This window comes from Phocoena phocoena, chromosome 12, assembly GCF_963924675.1.
Source record: "Phocoena phocoena chromosome 12, mPhoPho1.1, whole genome shotgun sequence".
NCBI classification, from domain to species: Eukaryota; Metazoa; Chordata; class Mammalia; order Artiodactyla; family Phocoenidae; genus Phocoena; species Phocoena phocoena.
The window spans coordinates 50,857,577-50,872,826 of NC_089230.1; the positions used below are offsets into that span (position 1 = coordinate 50,857,577).

Genomic DNA, 15,250 nt, shown 5'->3' on the forward strand with positions numbered 1-15,250 from the left:
CCTGGTGGCGCAGTGGTTGGGAGTCCGCCTGCTGATGCAGGGGACGCGGGTTCGTGCCCCGGTCCGGGAGGATCCCACATGCCGTGGAGCGGGTAGGCCCGTGAGCCACGGCTGCTGAGCCTGCGCGTCCGGAGCCTGTGCTCCGCAACGGGAGAGGCCACAACAGTAAGAGGCCCGTATACCGCAAAAAAAAAAAAAAAGAATGATGTTTGCTGTGGGTTTGTCATATATGGCCTTTATTATGTTGAGGTAGGTTCCCTCTATGCCCACTTTCTGGAGAATTTTCATCATAAATGGGTGTTTAATATTGTCAAAAGCTTTTTCTGCATCTATTGAGATGATCATATGGTTTTTATTCTTCAATTTGTTAATATGGTGTATCACATTGATTGATTTGTGTATATTGAAGAATCCTTGCATTCCTGGGATAAATTCCACTTGATCATGGTGTATGATCCTTTTAATGTGTTGTTGGATTCTGTTTGCTAGTATTTTGTTGAGGAATTTTGCATCTATATATATCAGTGATATTGGTCTGTAATTTTCTTTTTTTGTAGTATCTTTATCTGGTTTTGGTATCAGGGTGATGGTGGCCTCATAGAATGAGTTTGGAAGTGTTCCTTCCTCTGCAATTTTTTGGAAGAGTTTGAGAAGGATAGGTGTTAGCTCTTCTCTAAGTGTTTGATAGAATTCACCTGTGAAGCCATCTGGTCCTGAACTTTTGTTTGTTGGAAGATTTTTAATCACAGTTTCAATTTCATTACTTGTGATTGGTCTGTTCATATTTTCTATTTCTTCCTGGTTCAGTCTTGCAAGATTATACCTTTCTAAGAATTTGTCCATTTCTTCCAGGTTGTCCATTTTATTGGCATAGAGTTGTTTGTAGTAGTCTCTTAGGATGCTTTGTATTTCTGTGGTGTCTGTTGTAACTTCTCCTTTTTCATTTCTAATTTTATTGATTTGAGTCCTCTCCCTCTTTTTCTTGATGAGTCTGGCTAATGGTTTATCAATTCTGTTTATCTTCTCAAAGAACTAGCTTTTAGTTGTATTGATCTTTGCTATTGTTTTCTTTGTTTCTATTTCATTTATTTCTGCTCTGATCTTTATGATTTCTTTCCTTCTGCTAACTTTGGGTTTTGTTCGTTCTTCTTTCTCTAGTTCCTTTAGGTGTAAGCTTAGATTATTTATTTGAGATTTTTCTTGTTTCTTGAGGTAGGCTTGTATAGCTATAAACTTCCCTCTTAGAACTGCTTTTGCTGTATCCCATAGGTTTTGGATTGTCTTGTTTTTATTGTCATTTGTCTCTAGGTATTTTTTGATTTCCTCTTTGATTTCTTCAGTGATCTCTTGGTTTTAGTAACGTAGTGTTTAGCCTCCATGTGTTTGTGTTTTTTACGTTTTTTCCCCTGTAATTCATTTCTAATCTCATAGCGTTGTGATCTAAAAAGATGCTTGATATGATTTCAATTTTCTTAAATTTACCGAGGCTTAATTTGTGACCCAAGATGTGATCTATCCTGGAGAATGTTCTGTGCACACTTGAGAAGACAGTGTAATCTGCCGTTTTTGGATGGAATGTCCTATAAATATCAATTAAATCTATCTGCTCTATTGTGTCATTTAAAGCTTCTGTTTCCTTATTTATTTTCATTTTGGGTGATCTGTCCATTGGTGTAAGTGAAGTGTTAAAGTCCCCAAATATTTTGTGTTACTGTCGATTTCCTCTTTTACATCTGTTAGCGGTTGCCTTATGTATTGAGGTGCTTCTTTGTTGGGTGCATATATATTTATAATTGTTACATCTTCTTGGATTGATCCCTTGATCATTATGTAGTGTCTGTCCTTGTCTCTTGTAACATTGTTTATTTTAAAGTCTATTTTATCTGATATGAGTATTGCTACTCCAGTTTTCTTTTGATTTCCATTTGCATGGAATATCTTTTTCCATCCCATCACTTTCAGTATGTATGTTTCCCTAGGTCTGAAGTGGGTCTCTTGTAGACAGCATATATATGGGTCTTGTTTTAGTATCCATTCAGCAAGCCTGTGTCTTTTGGTTGGAGCATTTAATCCATTCACGTTTGAGGTAATTATCGATATGTATGTTACTCTGACCATTTTCTTAATTGTTTTGGGTTTGTTTTTGTAGGTCCTTTTCTTCTCTTGTGTTTCCCACTTAGAGATGTTCCTTTAGCATTTGTTGTAGAGCTAGTTTGGTGGTGCTGAATTCTCTTAGCTTTTGCTTGTCTGTAAAGCTTTTGATTTCTCCATCGAATCTGAATGAGATCCTTGCCAGGTAGAATAATCTTGGCTGTAGGTTCTTCCCTTTCATCACTTTAAGTATATCATGCCACTCCCTTCTGGCTTATAGAGTGTCTGCTGAGAAATCAGCTGTTAAACTTATGAGAGTTCCCTTGTATGTTATTTGTCATTTTTCCCTTGCTGCTTTCAGTAATTTTTCTTTGTCTTTCATTTTTGCCAATTTGATTAGTATGTGTCTTGGCGTTTTTCTCCTTGGGTTTATCACTGCGCTTCCTGGACTTGGATGGCTATTTCATTTTCCATATTAGGGAAGTGTTTGACTATAATCTCTTCAAATATCTTCTTAGGTCCTTTCTCTTTCTCTTCTCCTTCTGGGACCCCTATAATGTGAATGTTGTTGCATTTAATGTTGTCCCAGAGGTCTCTTTGGCTGTCTTCATTTATTTTCATTCTTTTTTCTTTATTCTGTTCTGCAGCAGTGAATTCCACCATTCTGTCTTCCAGGTCACTTATCCGTTCTTCTGCCTCAGTTATTCTGCTATTGATTCCTTCTAGTGTAGTTTTCATTTCAGTTATTGTATTGTTCATCTCTGTTTGTTTGTTCTTTCATTCTTCTAGGTCTTTGTTAAACATTTCTTGCATCTTCTCGATCTTTTCCTCTGTTGTTTTTCCGAGGTCCTGGATCATCTTCATATTATTATTCTGAATTCTTTTTCTGGAAGGTTGTCTATCTCCACTTCCTTTAGTTGTTTTTCCAGGGTTTTATCTTGTTCCTTCATCTGGTACATAGCCCTCTTCCTTTTCATCTTGTCTATCTTTCTGTGAATGTGGTTTTTGTTCCACAGGCTGTGGGTTTTTTCCCACAGTATTGTAGTTCTTCTTGCTTTTGCTGTGTGCCCTCTGGTGGGTAAGGCTATCTAAGAGGCTTGTGCAGGTTTCCTGATGGTAGGGACTGGTGGTGGGTAGAGCTGGGTGTTGCTCTGGTGGGCAGAGTTCAGTAAAACTTTAATCCACTTGACTGCTGATGGGTGGGACTGGGTTCCCTTCCTGTTGGTTGTTTGACCTGAGGCAACCCAACACTGGAGCCTACCTGGGCTCTTTGGTGGGGCTAATGGCAGACTCTGGGAGGGCTCACGCCAAGGAGTACTTCCCAGAACTTCTGCTGCCAGTGTCCTGTCCCCACAGTGAGCCACAGCCACCCCTGCCTCTGCAGGAGACCCTCCAACACTAGCAGGTAGGTCTGGTTCAGTCTCCCCTGGGTTCACTGCTCCTTCCCCTGGGTCCCGACGCGCATACTACTTTGTGTGTGCCCTCCAAGAGTGGAGACTCTGTTTCCCCCAGTCCTGTCGAAGTCCCGCAATCAGATCCCACTAGTCTTCAAAGTCTGATTCTCTAGGAATTCCTCCTCCCGTTGCCGGACCCCCAGGTTGGGAAGCCTGACGTGGGGCTCAGAACCTTCACTCCAGTGGGTGGACTTCTGTGGTATAATTGTTCTCCAGTCTGTGAGTCACCCACCCAGCAGTTATGGGATTTGATTTTGCTGTGATTGTGCCCCTACCATCTCATTGTGGCTTCTCCTTTGTCTTTGGATGTGGGGTGTCTTTTTTTGGTGAGTTCCAGTGCCTTCCTGTCGATGATTGTCCAGCAGCTAGTTGTGATTCTGGTGTTCTCACAAGAGGGAGCGAGAGCACGTTCTTCTACTCCACCATCTTGGTTCAGGCCCCTAGTTTCTATCTATATTGATTTTTTTTTTTTTTTCGGTACATGGGCCTCTCACTGTTGTGGCCTCTCCCGTTGCGGAGCACAGGCCCCGGTCGCGCAGGCTCAGCGGCCATGGCTCACGGGCCCAGCCACTCCGCGGCATGTGGGATCTTCCTGGATCGGGGCACGAACCTGTGTCCCCTGCATCGGCAGGCGGACTCTCAACCACTGCGCCACCAGGGAAGCCCTATATTGATTTTTAAAATACCCAATCATTCACTTATAAGACTCTACTTAAGTAACTGTTTATACTTAGCCAGCTACACCCACTTAGAGCACTTCTTGTTGGCAACAGGTAGCTAGGTAAAATAGCATATATCAGTTACTAGGTGCCAGACATTGTGCTAAGTGATTAACATATGGTATTTCATTTAATGCTGTACCTGTAGGACTCACGATCATGAAACTGAGCCTCAGAGAGTTTACCTCAGCTGTCCAAGATTACCAGCTAGTAATCCAGGTTTGTCTGACTCTTTAGGCCATGCTCTACTTTAATCTGGCGGGTAAATTATCACAAACCATTGTTTGATCTTTTATGAAATCTTCTTCTATAGCTGATATTGCTCTGAAAGTAATTCCAAGAAGAGGGCTTTTTAAAATGTTTTATTCAGGGCTTCCCTGGTGGCGCAGTGGTTGAGAGTCCATCTGCCGATGCGGGGGACACAGGTTCGTGCCCCGGTCCGGGAAGATCCCACGTGCAGCGGAGCGGCTAGGCCCGGGAGCCATGGCCGCTGAGCCTGCGCGTCCGGAGCCTGTGCTCCGCAACGGGAGAGGCCACAACAGTGAGGGGCCCGCGTACCACAGGAAAAAAAAAAAAAAATGTTTTATTCAATTTACTATTTTAAAGGCAAGCATTCATTTGGCTGCATGTTTTAATGAGACAACAAAACTAAGCCACAGAAAGGGTAATCATCCCAAAATGATCTTCAGAGATATTTTAGAACAAGAATTCTGCTATTAAGCCCTCCTTCCCCCTTTTCTTATCCCATATGGCTGATCAGTTCTTTTCTAGAGTTAACATATTCTCTCTTTTATTACTAATGACACTATTTAATTCCTTATCTGTATGTCTCTGGGAAGGTTTTGAAGACCCAGTGTTGATGGCATTCCTTTATACTCTTTGTATACTCAGAACTGCAAGATTCTTATAGTGCCTGGTAAATAGTAGGAGTTAAATAACTTTGAAAGAATGAAGAGTCAGCAGGACTTAGTTCCTTGCTTGGGTCAAAAAGGAAAGGAAATAGATAAGGATCCAATAATTTAGGAACTTGAATTTATTATTTGCATAGTGTGAGTTTCATTATTAAAACGATCTGTGGAAAGCATGTACTATCTGGGTACAAACTATTTCAGTACAAACTAGATGTATCACATTTTCTTGTGGATTTTAAGATTTTGAGCCAAAAAATGCCCAGAAGATGAAACAATTTTTTTTTTTGTTTTTTGTTTTTTGCGGTATGCGGGCTTCTCACTGTTGTGGCCTCTCCCGTTGCGGAGCACAGGCTCCGGACACGCAGGCTCCGGACACGCAGGCTCAGCGGCCATGGCTCACGGGCCTAGCTGCTCCGCGGCATGTGGGATCTTCCCAGACCGGGGCACGAACCTGTGTCCCCTGCATCGGCAGGCGGACTCTCAACCACTGCGCCACCAGGGAAGCCCTGAAACAATGTTTTGTGATCATTTATCCACCAGGTTTTTAAAAATGTGTAAATAATATATGTTCATTGTAGAAAAATTTAGTGTAAAAGAGGCAAAAAAGAAAATGAAAATCGCTGTATTTTCATCATTTCAATCGCTGTAACTACTGCTACATTTTGGTGAATAGCTTTCCAGAATTTTTTCCTGTGCGTAAGGAGTAAGAAATATTACATGTGGGCCTAAGCAGTTGAGATTGTATCATAGAAGCAAGTACTTATTTATTTAAGAAGCAAAGATTTTCTTCCCTTGCAAGTGAACCTGGTACCAATAAATGTTAGCTGCTATTGTTTTATTACAGTTGTTATTATTAATGACATCATTATTTGATTATAGCAGAAAAAAATTAAATGCTTATAATAAATATTTGAATTATTTTTATAAGGTTTTTTGCCTCAAGTAGTTGTTTGGGAAGTCTAAAAATATTCAGATTGTATTTTTCTTTCTTTTTCTTTTGTCGTTATAGAATTCCTCAGAGAGTCATAGTTGTGCCAGAAGTCTCTTAATGGCAGATAGAATGCAAATAGTTGTGATTCTGTCTGAGTTTTTCAATTCCACATGGCAGAAGGCAAATTGTGCAAGTAAGTAATTCTTTCATTTTCATGTTGCTGTCATGGTTCAACAGTATAGATGTCATTTTATTTGAGTCTGAAAATTTTGAATATTTTTTGTTACTAAGTTTAAATGAACTGTGATTAGCATCACAGTTTATTAGTGAGAAATGCTTGGGCAAATACTGAAAGGCAGAAAAGTGTAGCAGTTAACAGTGAGCTTTGCAGTCAGACAGATCTGGAATTTATTCTAAGCTCTGCCATTTATTAGCCCTAACCTACTACTGTCAGACCTTGGGCATGTGATTTTACCTCTTGGAGCTTCAGTTTCCTTATCCGTAAATTGGTGGTAATAATGGAACCTACTTTATATGATTGTTTTGAGGAGTAAATGAAATAAACTGTGTAAAGCACTTAGCTTAGTATCTGGCATATAGTTAATGTTCAAGGAATGTTAGCTGCTTAATATACTAGTAATTATGATGTTTATAATAATCTGTGATGGGGGAGGTGATAATGTCTGTTCTACCAGTTTTGCAGGCTTGTATAATGAAATGAGATCTATTTTCAAGCATTCTTTAGGAAAATTAAAATCACTATTTCAATTCATAAGTTTTTGAATACCAACTATGTACTAGGAAATTCTTATTTTCTATTCCTTATAATGTTTGAGGAAAGAAGTTATAGTTACAATATAACCTAAAGCAGACAAATAACTGCTATAATAAAGTTATAGAGTCTTGGGGAAGCTGAAAATAAATCAGATTGGAGAGAATTTGAAATACTTCCTGGAGGAGGTACCTTTTGATCCTACACTTTTGTGACTGGGCATGATTTCAATAAGTAGAGATGAGAGGAAGGACATTGCAGATAGGGAGGCATTGTGAACAGAGGCACAGAGGTATAAAAGAGTAGTAGACGTTACAGGATGCTGGAAGCACAATGGGAGGTAAACTTGGAAAGGGAAGGTAAGACCTTGACCTATATAGTAGTTTATCACTTATGCCAACATTTTTCGTACTGCCTAGAACACCAGCATAGTATTAAGAAATGGTTATATACTATAGTATCTTGGGAATTTACAATACACATAGAATATTAAAGGCAGTGAGAAGGACTATAGGTTAAAAAAAACTTTTAAACATCATTTAACCTAGCACTTTCTGAGCTTTTTTCTTTTTAAACTACAAAGACCCTTTCTTTTTCTTTTTTTTTTTTTGTGGAACCCCATTGGAAGAGAGAGACCAGTGAGGAAATTCTTACAATGGTTTAGGCAAGAAGCAAAGAAAACATTAAGTAGGGCATGGGCTGTGGAAATAGAAAGGATAGAGTGAATTAAAAAATCTGTGTATCTGTAAGTCATTAAGGAACTTAACTTTTTAAGGACTTTGTCTTTTTGTTTAGTTCATATGAAGAAAAACTGTAAATGGAAAAAAGACTCCCTGCTAAGTTTCTTTTCCTTTGTAGTATACCATGGATATTAAATATTAACTTTTAAATTTGTTTCTATTTATTAATTCAAAATTTCTGGTAATTTGAACAGAGGCTTGACTGACAGCTAACTTTTTTTTAAAGCAAATCTTTACTTTTTTGGAGTAAAACTTTTTAGTGTAAATATGATTGAACAGAGTTTGCTTAACTTATATGGAAGAGCTGTTTTTAATTATTCTTAAGCCCTTCCGAAAAATCCATTGATATAGGAAAAAATATGTTAATTGCAAATAATTTAAAATCAGTTAATTAGAATAAGTGGGGTATGTGTTGGGATTCACTTCTTTTGACTGATGTTACTTAATTTACATACTTGAGAGGTAAAGCATGTTTTCTTTAAAAGGTATTTTGTAATGAATTTACTAATTTAAAATAGCTTTCTTCTCTGGCTATTTAAAAAAAAATAAAAAGGAAAGAAAACATTTTGCTGCATATTTACTCAGTATGGTAGATTTAAAACTCTTTAGAATAAATTCTTAGGGTACTTTTGTTTTTCTGTGAGCCATCCTATCTTGAAAATATTCCTTGATTGAACTTCTGAAGAAAAAATGAAATGTTTACTTCCTAATTAAAATTAATTTGGCCAAAATATATGACCAAGCAAGGTGCAGAGAAATATGACATCTTTTGGAGAATTAGATAGCTGAGTGGGCAGGAAAGACAGGAAGACTTAGTTTTCATTCTGCTTACATTTGTACCCTTTGGATTGTATACCATAGCATTTAATACCTATTCAAAAATACATAAAAAATTTTAAAACTTGATGGACTGTCCAAATCTGCCATGATTATTCATATGTTAGATGTAATCAGAGAGATTGGCTATTTTCTTTTTCCAGATTATGCATTTAAAAAAAGTTATCTTCCATTCATTGTTTCATTCACATTTTAAAATTTATCATAATTTATATTCTGTATTTTATATGGAAATAAAATAGTTTTATAAATTTGTGCTCCTCAGATGTTTTCCCTTGGGTATTCATTCTAAAGTAATCATCTAGGACTTCCCTGTTGGTCCAGTGGTTAAGACTTTGCCTTCCAATGCAGGGGATGTGGATTCGATCCCTGGTTGGGGAGGTAAGATTCCACATGCCTCGAAACCAAAAAACTAAAACATAAAACAGAAACAATATTGTAACAAATTCAATAAAGACTTTAAAAAAAATGGTCCCCATCAAAAAAATCTTTAAATAAAATAATAAAATAAAATAATCACCTTACCTAGAAATGAATAATCTTTACCAAATTACCTGGAAACACTTCTAATTATGTTTTCTACAAATCTCTGTAATAAAGATAGCATGAACATTTTCTGAAAAATTTAAAGAATTGTTCAAAAAACTTTGCAGTTTTTACCAAAATTTAATAAAGCATTCTTACTTGAGCAACATAGTCTTCTGTTACAAAGCAGTGAGAAAAGAAATTTGAAGGAAGGAGAAAATGAGCTAAAGAAGGTGAATAGCAAGTCAGCAATTAAATTAAATAATATTTCTCAATGTCATGGCCCTTGGTTCATTTGAACTTCACAATAAGCCAAGCCCTGTGAGGTAGAATGGGGGCTCAGAAAGTGTAAATGAACTGCAGATCAAGAGCCTAGAACTAAAATCGGAGGGCTTTAAGATTGTTCATCTGCATAGACAGTGTTCATGAGTTAAGGCCTAATTTTGTTTTTAAAGTGCTATTTGACAAATTCATTGCACAGTCTCTATTTTAAGAAATATTAGCCCTGCACTTTAGCCCTACAAAGTTTAATATCTATGCTATATACATGTTTGATATCATGGAAAACCTAGTCTTTTACTAAAAATATAAATGTAAAATACTCTTTTTTTTCCTAAAGACCTATCAGTACTACATAAAATTAAAACTAGATAATGTGAAAAAAAGGTTTTTAATAGGGTTGCACATTTTCTAATGTTAATGGTCAGCAATGATCAGGAATCAGGCATCAGGTTCTGAGACAATCGCATCTCTAGCAACCAGATCTATTAAACCACTGATTTCATGGAATCCTCACTCTTTTATTTTCTTAATAAATGATGCTAAAGGCTTCTCTTTTCCTTTTACTTAAAGGTTAATCCGTTTGTTACCTATCCAGTCATTGTTTTTAAAAAATCTTTGGCCTTTAGAAATAGGTAAAAGAATGAATACAAAGGATATTTACTCTATTAATAAAATGGAAGAAAGCAATCATATCACACTATAATTTTAAATGAATTTGTGCCTGATCAGAAGTTTGCCTAGGATGTTGTCATTTTGTATTGTAGGAGACCAAAATGTGCCATCCCAAAATATGCCTCTTTGGCATAAGGATTATTTTGAGAAACCGCAGACACAGGAGAAGCTCTGAAAACAGAGTAGAAATAACCATTTTGTATGAGAAATTTATATTTATTAAGGAAATCTCCACTTGTAAGGGTGTCTCCCTCTCTGTACCAGGATGAAAAGGATGACTTTAAATCACTAGAGAATCTTATAAATGGAGACGTCAGGGACATAATCTGCATAACCTTATGCTTGTTTACCTCACTTTTCCTGGTCATTTCCCCATAACTGACCTCCCCCACACCCATCTTTGCTTTTACCTGAAGATGATATTCAAGTCTGACTTCTAAGCCACCCCTTTGAGTTACTCAGTTTCCCTTTGTATCTTCTGTGTATATGTGGAAGATATACAAACTTCTGTTTGTTTTTCTCCTATTGATCTGTCTTTTGTTACAGGGGACCCAACTGAGAAATTACAAGGGTAGAGGGAAAATTATGTTTCCTCCCCTACCGTATATACATGAAAACACAGTATAAATATTCCCCCCAAAATCTAGATTATTTGCTTTTTTATTTAAACATAAAAAGACTGGTCGTGCTTGCTTCGGCAGCACATATACTAAAATTGGAACGATACAGAGAAGATTAGCACGGCCCCCGCGCAAGGATGACACGCAAATTCGTGAAGCGTTCCATATTTTTAGCAATTATACTCCAAGAAAGATGTTAAAAAAATAGACATAAAAAAAAAGACTGGTCAGTTTTCTCAGAACTTATGTAAAACTGTTAAATACAAGCTATGAACCCTTTTGTCTCAGTTAACTTTTTGTGGTGATCTAGTTATTAAATTTGCAAATACAGAGCTGATAAGTGATGCCAGCAATAGAACTCTTTAATGGTAAATAATCTGGAGTCTATTCAGTCTGACACCTAAAAGATAAAATGGGAAGGAAAAAAATTACGAAGGAAGAACAAAAACTACTGAGATGTTTTTAAAATTTGTTTTTAATTGAGACTTAAACCAATATGTGATCCATTTTGTAAGAATATATATTTTGATATAAAATGACTATTCCTTTTTCATCCTCTGTGCTAGAAAATGCAAAACTATAATTATATAAATATCTTTTTTTTTTTTTTTTTTTTTTTTTGCGGTACGTGGTCCTCTCACTCTTGTGGCCTCTCCCGTTGCGGAGCACAGGCTCCAGACGCGCAGGCTCAGCGGCCATGGCTCACGGGCCTAGCCGCTCTGCGGCATGTGGGATCTTCCTGGACCGGGGCACGAACCCATGTCCCCTGCATCGGTAGGCGGACTGTCAACCACTGCGCCACCAGGGAAACCCTATAAATATCTTTTAAAGTTAATTTAAGGGGCTATTAAAATTTTTCTAAATAATATTATTGAAAATATAAACATGTAAAGCTATAAAAGCTAAAATATTGTTTAAAAGAATACTTTTAAAAGTAATACGTTGCCAAAAAAAATCACCTTTCTACTTGATCTAGCTGTGGGTTGGCACGTAGTCTTTGCCATTATTACTTGATGAAAGGAAGGCTAGACACTCAATGAAAGAGAGTGCCATCCTAATACAACATTGTTAATCAAGTATACTCCAATATAAAAAAAAAGAGTGCCATCCGTTACCACTACCATCTATTTTATCTTTAGAATTTCTGTGTCTTTGAATGATATTAGTCTTCATTAGAAATGAGTTTTTGGAAACTGATTGAAACTCAAAAGGAGTGTACACAACTCTTCCAATTCATATTACAAATAACATGGAAATTAATTCTTGTGGAGAGTGACTGTTAAGAAGTAAAGAAAATATATCAAGGATTTCTCCTCTTCACAATTTTAAAGCTGTTATCAGAAGTGTATTGTTAACGCATATATGTGGAACCTAGAAAAATGGTACAGATGAACGGGTTTGCAGGGCAGAAATAGAGACACAGATGCAGAGAACAAATGTATGGACACCACGGGGGGAAAGTGGCGGGGCGGGGGGTGGTGGTATGATGAATTGGGAGATTGGGATTGACATATATACACTAATATGTATAAAATGGATAACTAATAAGGACCTGCTGTGTAAAAAAATAAATTAAAAAATGTCTATGTGTTTGAAAAAAAAAGTTTTTTTTTAAAAAAAGAAGTGTATTGTTGATATAGGGATAGCCTGGTTGTTGAGATGCTTCTTGGTTATCTTATGCATATGACAGGTGCATAATTAGTAGAGTGACCAGATTTGATGAGACTATGAATTGCTTTATGGTAAAGTGTTTTGGTACTTTGTTTTTGTTCTTTTTTCAACTTTATTGAGATATAATTGACATATAACATTGTTTAAGTTTAAGGTGTATAGTGTGTTGATTTGATACACTTATATATTGCAGAATGATTACCACCATAGTGTTAGGTAACACCTCCGTCATGTCACATAATTACCATTTTGTATGTGTGTGTGTGTGTGTGTGTGTGTGTGTGTGTGGTGAGATCATTTAAGATTTATTCTCTTAGCAACTTTCAAGTATAGAATACAGTATTGCTAACTAAAATCACCGTACTGTACATTTGATCCCCAGAACTTATCTTACAGCTGGAGGTTTGTGCCCTCCGACAAATATCTCCCCATTTCTCCCACCCCCCAGCCTTTGGCAATCACCATTCTGCTCTCTGTTTCTGGGAGTTCAGCTCATAGTTGACTGTATATGCAGGAATTTATTTCTGGACTCTCCATTCTGTTTGATTGATCTCCTTTCCTCTGATAGGAGAAAATCTTCCCTAGTTGATGAAACTCCTGGAGAAGGGATTTATGACAACTGATTTTCTTTTGGAAGCTCTGTCTTCAAGCAGATAAAGGGAACTCACAGAAAGCTTCTCTCTGCCTTGGCTATTTTCCAAGTGCTGTCAGCTCAGAATAATCCGTATGGCAAATATTCTGCCACTCTTCACTTTTTATGTCTTGATTCTTTAAATATCAATAATAAAACTTGATAGTTAACCAGAAGATCAATTAATCAGAACCCATCTTTCCCATATTTTATCTAAATGGTAACATACTAAGCATTGGACTCATTTATATCTTATAATTTAAAATGTCCTAGTTTTCATACTTATTAAACTTAATTATGTTGTTTAAGTACAAAGTTCCCATAGTTTAATACTATGTTTTCCGAAGCTTGCCCTATTTTTCAGAAATTGATAATTGTCTCTGTTGTTCTCTATAGAATTAGTTTTGAAAAACAGCAGAGATCCTTATACAAGCTCCTAATAGATGCCAAATACTTTATCTAAAGATGCATACATAATTCCTGTTATGATATTTAGTGGGTTTCTATGTAAGGTCTTAACTTGAATCCTTAACACCTTTAAGAATGCCTCTTGAGCTGATGCTTGAGCCCTCACTGAGAAAGAAGCTATGCTAATCTGTCCTTGATGAGGCTGCATTGATTATCTGAGATGAGGAAAATTCATAATGACCACTTCACTTAGTGCTTATAGGAAGCTTTATTACTACTAATATTTCTTTTTTTTTTTGCGGTACGCGGGCCTCTCACTGCTGTGGCCTCTCCCATTGCGGAGCACAGGCTCCGGACGCGCAGGCTCAGCGGCCATGGCTCACGGGCCTAGCCGCTCCGCGGCATGTGGGATCTTCCCGGACCGGGGCACGAACCCGTGTTCTCTGCATCGGCAGGCGGACTCTCAACCACTGTGCCACCAGGGAAGCCCCATATAAATTACTTTTTTATAAAGAAATTATTTCAGTTACATACTTTGTATAGAAGTATGAATCACTCACATTCATGCTTTATACTGCTTTTGTAAGACAATCCAGGGACACACACACCCCCATATTGTGCATGTCAGTTGCCATGATGTGGCTCATTATACACAGATGTACAGTTGTTGTGGATGAAATTGTATACCCTCTACTTCCCTCCAAAATGTCAACTACAAAAACTGAAAACTTCTTCAATCTCGTTAGCACAATATAATAATATTATGCATATTTGTAACTTTGTTTTTATTTATATATACTCTACCTCGTGTAAAAAGATTCAAGTCTACTTTGTGATGATGTTAAACCAGGATTAAGAGAGACTTATGTTATTTTTTTTTTTTAAGAATTTAGTGTGTGAACTTTTTGAAAGCCAACAGAGAGAGTAACATTTTTAAATAGTAAAGGAAAAATGGTATAATTAAGATAATACTTAATCAAGAGCCTGGAAAGTATATTTTGTATTTCAATGCCTTACTAACTTGATGTATGATCCTCAGTATATCACTTTATTTCTCTAGCTGTTTCCTAATTTGTGAAGTGATCCCTCAGATTTTTAAATAATAAGGTGAACAGTCAGAACAGGACTTACATGCTGAAGAAGATAAAGCTGCAGAGAATGTAGAGTGTGTGAGTTCAGAGAGGGAAAGACTCTTGGAATAGGTTCATCAGCAGGGCCCCAGGTATGCCAGGTGCAGGCCAAGTCCTACACTAGGGGCCATGTAAGGGGATGAGTGGGGCTGGATTCCAGCTCAGCTTCTGGAGGTAGGAGCACTTTTTTGTAAATAATCTACCTGGACAGAATCTTTTTCCAGTTTGCACAAAGGAGTCTTTATGTGCTAGTTGCTGCCCTGTTTACCAGTTTTAGGCTTCATCTCAGTTGCCAGCACTGATCAGTTGGTAGCGACTGCCTGAATCCCTGCATGGTGTAAGAAATCTATGGGTGGTGGAGGGAGGAGCAGTGGCATGTATTTATTGATTCCCAGTATTGAACTTTAATTGTCTAGAGTGTAGATATTTTATATTTGTAGTGTTTGCAAGTGCAGGCTCAGGAATTAGACTGAGTAGAAATTCCAGGTTTTTACTTACCAGTTTTATGACCTTGGGTAACTTCTTAATTCCTCTCTGCCTTTGTTCCTTATTTAGAAAATGGAGATGATAGTTCTCGCCTCATAGGATTGTTGTAAGAATTGAATAAATGTGTTTAAAGTACAAGCTTGGAACATGGCAACTACTCAGTTAACATTAGCTTTCATTGTAGTGATTGTTGTTTATAATAGTGCATGCATCATATAGTGTGTCATATCCTAATGTCTACTCTAAGGGAGGGAAAAAATCTTTTTCCTCTATCCATTTTAGGTTCTCTGGCTGGAACTCTCTAATTAGACTGGCCAAAGACGGAGTAACAAGAGAAAACAAACAGAAGTTTATTAACAAGTGCATTGCA

The 15,250-nt window shown here is 37.2% G+C and overlaps 1 protein-coding gene and 1 non-coding gene across 2 annotated transcripts in view; both read left to right on the forward strand.

The window, feature by feature from the left end:
* Positions 1-15,250, forward strand: part of OSTM1 (osteoclastogenesis associated transmembrane protein 1) — a 39,238-nt gene that overhangs the window by 8,792 nt on the left and 15,196 nt on the right. The window contains exon 2 of the mRNA XM_065888981.1: positions 6,185-6,299. Coding sequence (XP_065745053.1) covers positions 6,185-6,299 — 115 coding nt within the window. The remainder of the gene's footprint in view (positions 1-6,184; positions 6,300-15,250) is intronic.
* Positions 10,620-10,726, forward strand: LOC136132365 (U6 spliceosomal RNA). Its single transcript, XR_010656446.1, has one exon. It is a non-coding gene; the product is annotated as a U6 spliceosomal RNA (small nuclear RNA).